Source organism: Lethenteron reissneri, chromosome 34, assembly GCF_015708825.2.
Source record: "Lethenteron reissneri isolate LAM-NWPU_2019-01 chromosome 34, ASM1570882v1, whole genome shotgun sequence".
NCBI lineage: Eukaryota > Metazoa > Chordata > Hyperoartia > Petromyzontiformes > Petromyzontidae > Lethenteron > Lethenteron reissneri.
The window spans coordinates 14,449,710-14,463,646 of NC_083812.1; the positions used below are offsets into that span (position 1 = coordinate 14,449,710).

At 53.1% G+C, this 13,937-nt stretch overlaps 1 protein-coding gene across 6 annotated transcripts in view; it reads right to left on the reverse strand.

Moving 5' to 3' along the window:
• P4HA1 (prolyl 4-hydroxylase subunit alpha 1) overlaps positions 1 to 13,937 on the reverse strand; it is a 42,678-nt gene that overhangs the window by 5,481 nt on the left and 23,260 nt on the right. For 3 of the 6 annotated variants that reach the window (XM_061565342.1, XM_061565348.1, XM_061565347.1), the window contains exons 7-13: positions 13,643 to 13,809; positions 12,869 to 13,045; positions 6,726 to 6,796; positions 4,453 to 4,552; positions 3,244 to 3,297; positions 1,445 to 1,510; positions 904 to 972 (exon numbers count right to left, since the gene is read on the reverse strand). In XM_061565342.1, the coding sequence (XP_061421326.1) occupies positions 904 to 972; positions 1,445 to 1,510; positions 3,244 to 3,297; positions 4,453 to 4,552; positions 6,726 to 6,796; positions 12,869 to 13,045; positions 13,643 to 13,809 (704 nt within the window). Of the gene's footprint in view, positions 1 to 903; positions 973 to 1,444; positions 1,511 to 3,033; positions 3,088 to 3,243; positions 3,298 to 4,452; positions 4,553 to 6,725; positions 6,797 to 10,326; positions 10,398 to 12,868; positions 13,046 to 13,642; positions 13,810 to 13,937 lie in introns of all 6 variants that reach the window. The other 3 variants (XM_061565345.1, XM_061565343.1, XM_061565344.1) reach the window with 3 other exon arrangements.

Consider the following 13,937-nt stretch of genomic DNA (forward strand, 5'->3'; position numbering starts at 1 on the left):
AGTTTGCGGTGTCTCTCTCCCCGGGTTGCGTGGATTTTTCTCTGGGTCCTCCGGTTTTTCCCTCCACATTTAGAAATATGCATTCGGGGGTATTTTGGCTGCTATAAATTTCCACGTGATCGGCCACTTCATTGAGCTATCATTTGTGGCCAGGTCGCTTCTGAAAAAGAGCTGTATAGCTCAGTGGGCCTTACCTGGTAAAATAAAAAGTTTATATTCTTTGGGTCTTTCGGCAAAGTCACGTAGATAGGTTCAAAGAAAATAACAAAAAACGACGACGTCGATCGCTTGTGTTGCGACCGCTTGTGTTGCGATCGAAACGTCGTAGTTTTTTGTTATTTTCTTTGAAACTATCTACGTGACTTTACCGAAAGACCCAAAGGATATGAATTCCTGCAGTCACGAAAGCTTTAAGTAAAACAATAGTTTAGTTTGAGTTTAGTCACAAGGAACACATCCATGCAGCCACTCCGGTCAGCCAAGAGAGGGAGCCTTTCAGTTACCCTACACATGTAGGCATGCGCCATTGTTAATTCCCAGCATGCATCGCTTCTGACATTTTCATTTGTTCGTTAGTTTCATTTCCCATTGTCCATACTTGTTATCCATATTGGCCGAGCAAACAACTGAAGGTAACTGTCCACTCGTTTTTGTATCATTTGTTGTAACTTTCTGACCCGCCCCCCTATTGGACATCTGTGAAAAAGAGCTTCACAGCTCATCGGATTTCTCCAAGATAAATAAAGATTTCGATCATTGTGATTTCTGTCCCAATCTAAGCGGCTTGGAACGAACGAATGACACATCATGTATGTGTGTGTGTCGAACTCCTTTTGCACCGTACATAGTCAACCGTGCTAATGGGAGGAACGATCACGAGCTGTACAACAGAGCCACGTTTACCTTCTTGGGCATAACCGAGGCACCCACTTCAGGGAAGACGGTCGCTCCACCTGACGGCACGTCGCTCATCTGTAGTAGGGTGGTGGGAAAGGAGGGGGGGCAGGATGGTGGGGGGGGGGGTATGCGGGAGGAGGAGAAGAGGTGACGTCGGTGGGAGATTCGCGGGCGTGAGTATGTATGAACTTCTTTCGCACCGTACATAGCCAGCCATGCTAATCGGAGATGCGAGGGAAAGGACAACAAACTAAACACAAAAAGCAGTTCCACAGAAATTAGTTTTAAATCTAGAGGAGTTAATAAAGTGCGTAGCTCCAATGGCTTCCTAATATCGGAAGGAAGAGCATTCCAGACGGCCGCAGAAGCGCATCTGAAAGCGCTCGACGCGGTGAGCCTCTTTGTTCGATGGCTGCTGCGAGGATGACCTGAGAATATTCGATCAACTAAGTTTCGGTCTGGCGAACTTAGGATTCATCACTTTAAACAGAAAGCCAAACGTGATGTAAAATAAGACGCGAACACACCGAGAAACGGAATATCTTACGTAGAAGAGCCACGTCGCGATGCGGTTTCCTGTGCCCAGGCGTTCGAACGCGTCTGGCTCCTCTTTCTGTGAGAAACACGACACGGGGGTTAGTGAACACAAACCAGCGGGCACCTCCCCGCTTCTTTACTTTTAATTCCTGTTTTTTTGTCTACTTCACATGCCTGCACTGTCAGAAGTACAAGTAGGTGAAGTCGTTGCAATTTGATTATTATGCTCGTGAACTCAAATTGAACAAAGTCAAAAATAATTCTCACTGCCACATTACAAGAAAACGGGTTTCGAATAACAAGTTTGTTTAAAAAGCGGAAAGAAATTGCTGCTCAGCGTAAGTAAAGCCAAAACATTGCGACCGTAAAGCTTTACAAGCGGCGTGTGTGTGCGTTCGTGGAGTAGAGTGTGCATGCATGGAGCGGCATGTGTGTGGAGTGGCAATGTGTGTGGAGCAGCGTGTGTGTGAAGCAGTGTGTGTGTGTGGAGCGGTGCGTGTGTGTGTGTAGCAGCGTGTGTGTGTGTGGAGTGGCAATGTGTGTGGAGTGGCGTGTGTGTGTGAAGCAGCGCGTGCATGGAACGGCGTGTATGTGTGTGTGGAGTGGTGTGTGTGTGTTGAGTAGCGTGTGTGTGCATGCATTGAGCGGCGTGTGTGTGTGTGTGAAGCAGCGTGTTAGTGAAGCAGCGTGTGTGTGTGTGGAGCAGCGTTTGTGTGTAGAGCAGCGTGTGTGTGTGGAGTAGCGTGTGTGTAGAGCAGCGTGTGTGTGTGGAGCGGCATGTTAGTGAAGCAGCGTGTGTGTGTGTGGAGCAGCGTGTGTGTGTGGAGCAGCGTGTGTGTGTAGCGAGCGGCTAACTGCCGGGCCACCCTCCGCAGGCTTCACGGTTTAACCCCCAGCTGCGTTCACCTGGCATCGTCTACAACTGCCAGAGCGTGCAGTTTGCCCCTTTAAAGACATCAAAATCCATTTTGCTTACGGTTTTTTATCGACACCCCAGCCCAAATTCACGTCCGGCAAATGTTAAATATACATAATCGACGGAAATTATATCAATCTAGATTTGAAATTATATCTCCAATGGCTCTCCGTCAGTGGGGGCCGTGGGAACACGTGAAAGCGTAGATTGTGGCATCGTCGGGAGGACATCAATCCCCCTCTCTGCCCGTCGTTCGGATGGCTGTCCCAGGCAACTCGGCTCGGATGCAGAGTTAGCATGCCGACAGAACCCTCTCTCATCAAAGCAAGTCGGCTTTGCCAGCTGGCAGCAAAGGGGGACATTCATTCCGGACCCGAAAACGAATGTCACGCCCTACCCGCAAAGCAAACGGCCGCTTTAACGACGGGCGGCATCGGCGAAGTGGCTCTATCGCTGGCGCATTAATGCCGTCTTTCCTCCTCCGCGGACACGGACGCGTCGGCCCGTCGACGCGTCGCGACGTCAAATCGCTGCAGCGCGGCGAACGAGGCCACGCGCCCCCCCCCCCCCCACGTTGCGAGGACGGATTAATGAGCATTAACGAACGCCGTCGTTGAATGCTGAATAGGCCACTTGAAGCGGGGTCCCGAGGGGTCCCTACCCCCCCCCTCCCGTATACTCACCGTCACAAAATCAAAGTGGGGTTCATACTGTCCCCCCAACCCATAGTTAGCCACCTGCAGACAGACGAGACAAACACACGCAGACAGACACGCGCACGCACGCGCGGACGCACGCGCAGACAGACAGGCGGACGGACGGACAGACACACGCACGGGGGCGGGCGGACAAACGGATGTAACGGACGATGGGCCGAACCGGACGTCACTTACCCTGGCGAAATCAAAGTGCGGTTCGTACTGGCCGCCCATGCCGTAATTTGCCACCTGTCAGGAGACGACACGGACAAAGCTCTCGCCATCGGGGTCCCTGCGCGCTCGACGCCACGGGCAGCCGCGCCAAGAACCCGGCACACATTTGTACAGGCTGCGTGCGCGTGCGTGCGCGTGCACAGACACGTGTTCGTGTGTGCGCGTGCAGATTTAAAAAATACTAAACGGTAATTATCCAACTGATCTCTCCGGGATAAAGATACCGAGTCTGTACGGCGGAGCGGCGCAGGAGCAGCGCTCGAAATTCGGCTACGCGAGATCGATTTCCGACCACGGCGAACACCGGTGGCGAGCGATGTCCGAAGCGGTTCGTGCCCCCCCTCCCTCACTTCACCCAATCCCCGCTGACCGGCGTGGTAAAGTGCAGCCAAATAGCTCGCATGAGGACTGACAAAAGGGAGGCCCATGTGCACACGCACGCACGTGCAGACACGCGGTCACGCCGCGCTCGTCCCTCCTCCTTCAACTCGCCGTTGCCAAGCAACCAAACCCTCGTCGTGCGACGCGGCTCCGATGAACCCATCGCAGAGATCTACCCCGAGGCCTTGTCAATGGTCGCTAGACAGAAAGGAACTGGCCAAACGTCCTGAGACTCTGCGAGGCTGTCCTGGGTAAGCGCGATGACCCTCAGCTGTGACACGTCGCACGCTGCAGTCGCGGCGGTAGGCGGCACCGTCCCGTATTTGATACACGTTGTCATCGTCCGTTTACGCACGAGGGCAGCAAGTCACCCTACATCAATATTCACGTTTCGGCAACAATTATTTGTGAGCAATTATTTAAAGTAATTTGTCCAAGCCCAACTGTCGTCGCGGGAATTGTACTTAATATAATAACGGTCCAAGTTGACGCAGCATTTTCCATTTCTCCTGCGACGCGGGTTGTTTTAGGCTCAGGTTTCGATCTGGCTCGTCGTCGCCGCCGCCATCGCTGCTGCTGCTGCGTCGACTTTGACGTGCTTCACGTTACGCCGTTTGCCTTCCGTCACTTTTGTGACCCTGGCTCACTTTGGCGCGCGACGGCTCGTCCTGGTCTCTCTCGAGTTACCACCTGGGTTAAACAAAATCAACTCGACACTCATGTCAATCATTCCCCCCTCCCTCTGAACGAGGCCGTCACCAGGCCGCGGAGCCGCCCCGCGGCCGCTACCTGTAAGTCCTCGGCGGTGCGCATGTTGAGGCCCGTGACGTCCTCGATCCTCTGGTTGAGCCGCGCAATGAGGGGGTCCTCTTCTTCGCCGAGCCACGCGCTGCATGGGGTCACGGAGGTCACGGGGGTCACGCGGGTCACGGGGGTCACGCAGGTCACGGGGGTCACGCGGGTCACGGGGGTCACGCGGGTCACGGGGGTCACGGGGGTCACACCAGCCCCCCGTTATTATTGGGTAGCGGAAATCACCATTGCCCAGCGCATGGGGCTCAAAGAAGCAAAACAGCCAAGCGGTCAGCAGCAAACAGCACCATTGGATATTGAAGGAGTAATAGATAAAGAGTTAGTCCGATTTCTTGAAATCAGCGAGGTAATTGTTGTAAGAGCTTGGGGAAAAGGGACTGACGATGATGATGATGGGAGGAGGGAATTCCAGTGCGAGGGAAGAAGCAAACGGAGAAGTGAGATGACGTGCAGTGTGGTGAGTGGGTGAGTGAATGAGTGAGTGAACGAGTGTGTGAGTGGCTGGGTGAGTCGGTGAGTGGGTGTGTCAGTGGGTGATCCAGTGGGTGAGTGAGTGTGTGAGTGGGTGAATGAGTGTATTGTTGTGACCTGCAGTGTGGATGATATGAAACAGTCAGGTCTGGTAGACCGAATCCTCAACACTGGGCGGAGGGAATGAAGGAGTGACATTGGTGGAAACGGCAACTGTGGCAGTCCCGATGGACGAGCGATAATGAGGCGACTGACCGCCGTAGTCGGTGGGGGTTGTAGCGCGTTACCATGCACGTGCGGTGAAATTTGGCGGTGTTCCGAGGGCACTCGGCTGACCAGAACCCCCGTGCTCAACGCTCCAGCGCACCACAATGATTTAAGCGGCAGGGCTGCCCATTTTGAAGCCGCTTTTGCCGCGTACCACCGCTCTAGAACGCCCTTGAATGGAAAAAAGCGTCGACGCAGTGCTTTGGCAGTCGGCTGTGCGGTAACCGGGGTGGGTTTTACGACCGGCAACTTCCCCGCTCGAATCCAACAGGTGTGCCATGGGTGTGTGCCAGGGTGTTTGACCTCAATTCCACCCTCTCCGCTTAGTCGGCGTGCAGGAAGTTCCATCGTCGTAAAGGTCTTCACCATGTAGCAGCCGGCGCCTTTGGACGTTTTACGACGCGTCATTTCCACAGCATCTGGCACTGCCAATTCCCACCCCTGCTAATAAATATAAAAAAAATGTTTAACAGGCGCAGCACTGCGCGGGCTCGCGGGATCGCGGCGATTGTGGCCGGAGGCTGCTCTCGCGGTGTAGCACGGGCGGCTGGAATTCCCGTCACCTCCTCGAAAACCACGGAATTTCTGGGGCTCACGGGAATGGAATGTTACAAAAAATATATATATATATTTTATTTTAGCAGGTAAGGCCCACTGAGCTATGTTGCTCTTTTTTCAGAAGTGACCTGGCCACAAATGATAGCTCAACGAAGTGGCTTATTGCGAGAAAATGTATAGCAGCCAAATACTTTTAATGCACGTTGATTCTAAATGTGGAGGGAATAACCGGTGGACCTGGAGAAAAATCCACGCGACCACGGGAAGGACACGCAAACTCCAAAAATACAGCGGGCGTCAGGGGATGGGATCGAACCCACGACCTCCTGTATACCTTGCGAGGTAGTTAACATCTCGCCGCCGTGACGCCCGAGTGCGCAGAGGAGATGTGTTAACGACTTGCATTTTAGAATCGGGGGCCGCTTGAATCACCCCAGCGTCTTGGCGCTGGGGTAATTCAATGCAAATGGCGATTTTTGCAAAAGCACGCAAATTTTCAATCGTTTCTGTGGAAAGAGGTGGGGGGGGGGGGGGGGTAGTGGCAAGGTGGGGTTTAGAAAGAAGTCGGGGGCTGTGATTTGGCAAAGCTGCGAGAAGGGCAAAGCAAGCAAAGCTCATTCAAACTAGCTCTGCGCCTCTTTTGTAAAAAAAAAATAATAATCAGCGAGAAAAGAATAAATCACGCGCGGCATCCCACGCACGTGGGCAATCGTCAAACGTGATCTCCCGATTCGTATTTAACGCAGCAGAAGTAGCAGCAGAAGCATCGGTCAACATGCGGAGGACAGCAGAACTCGCTGGCGAAGCGAACGTCTGATCGATTGCTTTCATCAAGATCGTTCCAACGCAGGGTTAGAACATTATGCCACGGTTGAACATTTTGCACATGTCGTTTGTTTTTCGAGCCGTTAGTATTCACGTTTTAGTTTTTTTGGGTTGGATTCTTCACTCACCTCTTGCTAATTCTGTAGGGGGCTGTCTCCAGCACGCCCGTGAGCGGGTTGGAGATCGTTGCCCTCCTCAGCTGTGAAAGCAACCAATCAGACAGCTGCGTTAGCAGCGAGCAGCGAGGCCACCTACCACTACGGTAGCAGCAGCAGCAGCAACAGCAGTGAACGGCCGCTCCATTCTCCACAGGAGGTGCTCGCCTGACTGGCCTCTACCCCTTGCCACCACCGCCGATATTGACAACTGCCACCCTTCCCTTGCGAGTGCTTCCAGTTATAGCTGCAGTCCGTTCTCCTACAACGCGCGGTTTTCATGACGCGAATTGGATATAATGCGATCAATATATTTGGGAATACATTTTTATAACGCGGATGTGAATTGGGTTTAAAGCTATCGAGTGGACGGAACTACATCGCAACGCGCGGGCAGGAATAGGCGGCGGTTGTACGGCTGCCTCGGCGTAGGATCATCACACGACAAGGTGGTGGGATGCTGCTGGATGCTTCTGGATGCTACCCACTGCGCCTGAGTCTTTGTTCAGCCTGCGTACGGATCTCACGTGTTGTCGCGGACTGTGCTTCACTCCTTATATTTTATATTTTTTATTATAATTCGATCTTTCCATAACGCGGTGTTCTTCAGGAAGAGAGTTATAAGAGAACACAATTCATTATTATTACGATTACGACTCTGCTCGTGGATGACTAATTTATTATATGACCTGTGTATATGTGCATGGCAGGCATCTACAGATGAAGATATTCGTAGATTAGAATTGATTCTAATGCTCGCGAGCGTAAGGGTGGCGTTTTGACGGTGCCTGAAAATCTACATTAAATGTTCATTTGAAGACAAGTCGGCAATGGACGTGACGGAGCTTGTAAGATAGAAGGGATGAGACGGGACATTGTAGACAGGACAGAGGAGACGGGACAGATGACGCAGGAGAGAAGAGGTCAGACAAATGAGAAAGAATAGACAAGATCGGTCAATAAGACGGGGCAGATGAGACAAAGAGAACGAGGCAGGGCATGAACTAAAATATTTTTGTTTTACCGGGTAAGGCCCAAACACCTATAGAGCTCTTTTACAGAAGCGACCTGGCCACACGTGATAGCTCTCGTGGCTTATCACGTGGACAGTTAAAGCAGCCAAATACCCTAAAAGCATGTTGATAAATGTAGAGGGAAAAACTGGTGGATCCGGAGAAAAATCCACGCGACCACGGGGAGAGAGACACGCAGGCTCCAAATATACAGGCGTCGTCAGGGTCCGGATCGAACCCACGACCTCCTGCATACCAGGCGAGGTAGTTAACATCTCGCCCACCGTGGTGCCCCTAATAGACAGGACAAGGGGAAACAGTGTAGAGGAGCCCGTAAGACAAGTGACACAGTCGAGGTGAGACGACAAAGTCGATGTGGGACACGGAAGACGGTAACAAATGAAACGGAAAGGAGAGGAGAGACGGAACCAAAAACGAAGAGGGTTTTCTTCGGGACGGAATCGTGATTTGATCCGTGATGTCGCGAGGCTGGCGGCGTGGGACGGGGAGTGAAGAGTCGTTTCACGGCATGCCGGCCGTGCGTTCCTTTTGTTTGTGTTTTTGTTTTAAATGTTACTGCTGGGCACTCTGAAGCCCTCTGTTGGGTCTGCTGCTGCGCCTAATAAAAGCGTAACCAATAATAATAAATAAATAATCGTTCATGACCTTCGCTCTACCTGGCATGCTAAAAAATTATTCAGTTTTATTTGATTATATTTGTACGTGATTTGTTTACCTTTCCTGTACTTTGCACTCCTGCTGTGGTTTTTGTATTGTTTATTGTTGTTGTATTGATTATTGTTGTTGTTGTATTGTTTATTGTTGTTGTAACGCTCTGACCCCGTGCCCCCTGGAATGGACACCTGTGAAAAAAAGAGCTTCATAGCTCATCGGATTTCTCCAGTATCAATATTCTGATTCTGATTCTCAAGTGGCTCAGCCTGGACGAGCACCTTCTCTTAAGAGACGTTGGCGCTGTTGAGAGCCATCGCAGAGAGCCTCCGCTCAGAGCGAGCACAACGCGCCGGCCACGTACGACAACGTATACACACGTGTGTGTGCACGCACAGGGACTCCGCTACGTACGACAACGTATACACACGTGTGTATGCACGTACTGGGACTCCGCTACATACGACAACGTATACACACGTGTGTGTGCACGCACAGGGACTCCGCTACGTACGACAACATATACACACGTGTGTGTGCACGTACAGGGACTCCGCTACGTACGACAACGTATACACACGTGTGTGTGCACGCACAGGGACTCCGCTACGTACGACAACGTATACACACGTGTGTGTGCACGTACAGGGACTCCGCTACGTACGAACGAGTTAGGTTCTGGAGGTCTGTTTGTAAGTCCAACTTTACTCCAGTCGATTCCAAACGTGTTGTACGGCGTGTGCACCAAACATGGGCAATGGCTTTAAAAGTCGTATAATCTCCTGTAGATGTAGATACCACTGGTTCTTCATGTTCTGCAGATGTCGATGTGTACCGGTTCTCCACGTTCTGCAGATGAACCTTATGGCGGTACCCTGGGGTACCATAGTGCCCCGGCTCTCGCACAATGTCCGTGATGCAGTCAGTTTTAGTCTGTTGATGGTCGGCGATGCGGCAGTCGACTCATCTCGACGAGCTGTTACACGATGCACTATTCAAAGTTGAATTTGTTGAAAACTAATTTTTTATGCTAATGTTTGGCGTTTCTACATCGCGGAGTGGGGCACTGATTTCGGATTGATTGGTACCCCAGTCGCGGAGTTAAGTAACACCCCTGGAAAAAATTGTGTCCCAGAAATAAAATATTTAATTGCCTCGGACAGTTTGTATTATTTGAGACCCCGGGGTACCGCCATAAGGATCAGATGTAGATGCCACTGGTTCTTCATGTTCTGTAGATGCCACCACCACCATCGATTGCGTGGCGGTTGATCTTACGACTATCGGTCCGAATAAGCCAACTGGACATATGGACAGATTTGTTTGTACCTCTGAAAGTTCGTAGTAGAGGAGTCCTTGGATATGAAACTCAACGCGTTCGTCAATAACACTGCGGAATTAAAATGAAATATGTGTAATCGGTGACGTTTCGGGCAATGTCCCTTCTCCATGGAACATAAGTCTTCTTCTTTAGTGTGGCGGCAGATGTAGATTCAGAGCAACAGCTCCACTTCTGCATCCAGGTGGCCAAGCCAGACAAGCGTGTCAGGAGCAGTGGAGTGTCATCGCTGCGAAGTCTCCTTCGTATTTAGCAACATAAGTTCAAGAAGGAGGGCCATTGCCCGACACGTCGCCACGTTGTTTATATTATCACCTTCAAGGCCGCAGCGTTGTTGACCGAACAGGTCGAGTTTGCGTCGTCGTTTGCGCTTGTGCACCACCGCCAAACAATCCGTCCCCCCCCCGTGTACGCAAACGCGCCGTCACGCCGCACGCGCCGACTTGCTGCAGCAGCTCTCGACGGATTCCCCGAGGAGTCGCCAATGGGAACAGCGAAGAGGAGGGAGAGAAGGGCCCTGCCCGCGGCTGGCGGTGCTCGGGCAGCTTACCTCTTGCTCACCCTATAGTCGGCCGTTTCTAGCACGCCCGTCTGCGGGTTTTTAACGGTGGCTCTCTGCAACTGCAGCCGGCGCACAGCACACAGACGGGGGCCCAGCGGCGAGATCGCCATCAGTGGCTCTGAGCGACCGGCATCGCCGCCGCCGCCGCCACCGTCATTATCGCTTCATCGCTGGCACGCGTCGTGACGGGCACTGCAAGATCCGACCATGTCTGTCCAGTGCTCGCCGAGCTGCATTGGCTTCTGGTTGCTGAACGAATACATTATGAGGTTGCGCTATTACACACAAAGTGCTGGCCGCAAATTAACCACAACACCTTGCTGATCTCGTCAAGAAGCATAAACCATCACGCGAACTACGGTCCTCCTCACAGCAGCGGCTTTTGGATGGCCATCGAACAAAGACGGGCACCGCATCGCGCCCTTTCTGATGCGCTTCTGTGGCCGTCTGGAACGCTCTTCCTTCCGATGTTAGGAAGCCACTGGAGCTATGCACTTATAAATCATCCTGATTGAAACTCATTTCTTTAGAACTGCTTTTTGTTTTTAGTTTGTTGTCCTTCCCCCCGCACCTCTGATTAGCGCGGTTGGCTACATACGGTGCGAAAGAAGTTCAACATATTGTACACACATCGTTATAGACTCCCCCCCCACCCTGTGCCTGCCCACCCCATTGTGAGTGAGTTCACTTGCAGCAGCAGCGGCAGCAGCGGCAGCAGCAGCGGCAGTGGCGGGGCGCGTCAACGATTGGTAGTGTGAACGGTTATCTGTAACTTGATCCGTCATCAATAGGTCAATAGATCAGGGAACCACCGAACTGTGAATGCGGCGAGTGCATCAGGACATACGAGAACTGCCCGGTGCAAACTCGCGCAATCTGGAGGAACGAGCCAACTCCACTCAGCTCCCACCCCCCCTCCCCGGATGCCGTGAGATGGCTCGCAACGTTAAACACGCTATTGTGACCCACTCGTATTTTTTTTGTTCATTCAAACGCAATGTGAAAGAAGTAGAAATCCGTCGTCATCGCAATCGTCGTAATCGTCGTCATCGTCAGCCGCGATCAAGTCCACTGCTGGATGATCTCGTCAGCTACTACACCACTGTCAACGAGGCCTTCGTTCAGATTGTTTACACCAGTGGCACGGTAAAGGTCACGGTAACAGTCTGGCGGCGGGTTAACTGTACAAACCGCTGCCGCCTCGAGCCCCAAGTGGCTCTCTGCCACGGTTGGCGTCCGCAGCTCTTCCCGTTGTTACTTGGCGGGGATGCCCCCCACACGGTAACTTTGTTTACGCTCGTCACGTCACCTTTGCCCTAGATTCTCGCTCGCCGGCTGTGCCGCAGCCGCCGAGGGGTGAGGGGGGTGGCGGTCGCGGAGAGGCCCTCGTGAATAAAAACTTAACTATAAACTATTTTGATTTTAGCAGGTACGGCCCACTGAGCTATGTAGCTCCTTTTTCAGTAGCAGCCTCACCACAAACGACAGCTCAACGAAGTGGGCTTACCATCGCCAAATACTCTTAAACGCGTGATGTAGATTCTAAATGTGGAGGGAAAAACCCGAGGACCCGGGGGGAAATCCACAAACTCCAAATAAAACAGCAGGCTTCAGGGTTGGGATTGAACCCACTACCTCCTGCATGCCAGGTAAGGTGGTTATAACATCTCGCCACTGCGGCGCAATAGTCGAGGCATTCGCGTCGCCCGGTAACCGAGCCTCGGCCCAACATTCCTGAGAGAGGAGCGTTTAGTTTCGCCAGCGGTCGCTCTGAATTCCAGACGCCCCTCCCCCGGGGGGTTGTGGTGGAGGGGGGAGGGTGGTGGTGGTGGGAGTGGCGGTGGCTGCGAAATGTTAACTACCTCGCTTGGTATACAGGAGGTCGCAGGTTCGATCCTGACCTTGACAGCTGCTGTATATTTGGAGTTTGCTGTCTCATCCCCCCGTGGTTGCGTGGATTTTTCTTCGGGTTCTCCGGTTTTTCCCTCCACATTTAGAAACACGCATTCAGAGTATTTGGCTGATATCAATATCCACGTAATGATAAGCCACTTTGGTGAGCTATCAGTGGGGGTCATAGTTCAGCGGGCCTTGCCTGGTAAAATATAAAGTTTAGTTGGTAGCCCAGCGAGGCTTTACCGAGCAGCGCAATCCCAGTGCATGACCGGACTTGCTCGAGGTTGCGAGTGAAATAAATGTAGAGGTGGTTCAGGAATGGGACTCATAAAGAGTGTGCATTATAAAAGTTCTTACTCAGGAGGCTCACACCGCACGTCAGAATGCCGGGCCAGCATTCCTGCAATCCCACGACCAGATCCGTGTCACAGTCGCCTGTGATGAAACCAGCCACTCCAGTGTTGTGACGGTTCTCCGTGCGGCCAATCAGTCATCGTATCAAATCATATTTTACCCATGGAGGCAGCGGGTCCGAGGGCTCGAGACAAGAACCTCATCGTCACCAGCCCGGTGGCTCTGGCACGGCCGTCGCGAGCCTCGCACAGTCCCGACGAACACCGACTCCCACGCTCACCCGCGGCTTGGCGAGCTCCTTGATGCGCTGCATCTCGCCGTCGCTGATCACGCCGTGGTAGCGCACGATGCGCGGGCGGTCCCACTCCTCCTCCTCGCGCGCCGGCGACAGCAGCAGCCGCGGGTTTCGCCCGCCGTCCTGGAAGCGGCAGCTCAGGCGCCTTCGCCTCCTCGACGTCTGCCGCGGGGAGAGGGGAGAGCGCACGACGCACGCCAGCGTCGTTATCGTCCATCGATGAGCAGCAGCTGCGGCTGTAATCAATCCACTGCTGGATGAAAGTCTCCCCGGCCCCATACAGCCTCAATAGATTGTTGAGGCAAGTGTCGTTAGCGTGCAGAGCCTATAAAGGCCGATACGGCGCACGAAGGGGTCGTAGTGTAGCGGTTAGCATGCCGTGCTATGAACCCGGCGACCCAGGTTTAATTCCAGCTCACGGACAACACCAGTGATGATTATCTGAACCGGTCATGGGAATCCCCTCGGCCGTCTCAGCCTCAAATGAGACTGGAAATCTGTTTACTGAACATCTGTGACAAACAGCTTCGTAGCTCATCGGATTTCTCCAGGAAAAAGATTCTGATTATGTGTAAACATCACCACTGGGGAAACGAAGGCAGGCGTGGTGCTGGCCGCCCACCCCCTCGTGTGCCGTGCCGGCCTTCATAGGTGCTCGTTAACAGCACTTGCCCCTACGGTCTGTTAAGGCTACACAGGGGGGGGGGGGGAATCTTTATCTTCGTGTGCTTGTGTGCGTCCGCTCGATCATCTCCGCACCATTTTGATGCCCTCCCCGCGGCACAGCTTCTCGTAGGCGTAGCGCTCAGGGTAAGCGTCGGGCGGGCGGCTCGCCTCCACCTTCGAGGTGTTGCCCGACTTCCTCTTCTGCTCCAGCACGTAGTCGAAGTAGCGCACGTTGCCCTGCGCGCGCTGGTGCCCGGGGTCTGCGGCGACAGGAGCAGCGGAGGCAAAGCCACGGTCACGGTCAGGACCGCCCCAGGACCCCATCCATCCCAACCGGGCCCCGGCCGTCGCGACCCCCGCGACCTGTCCCGCCAGGCCTGACCCAATG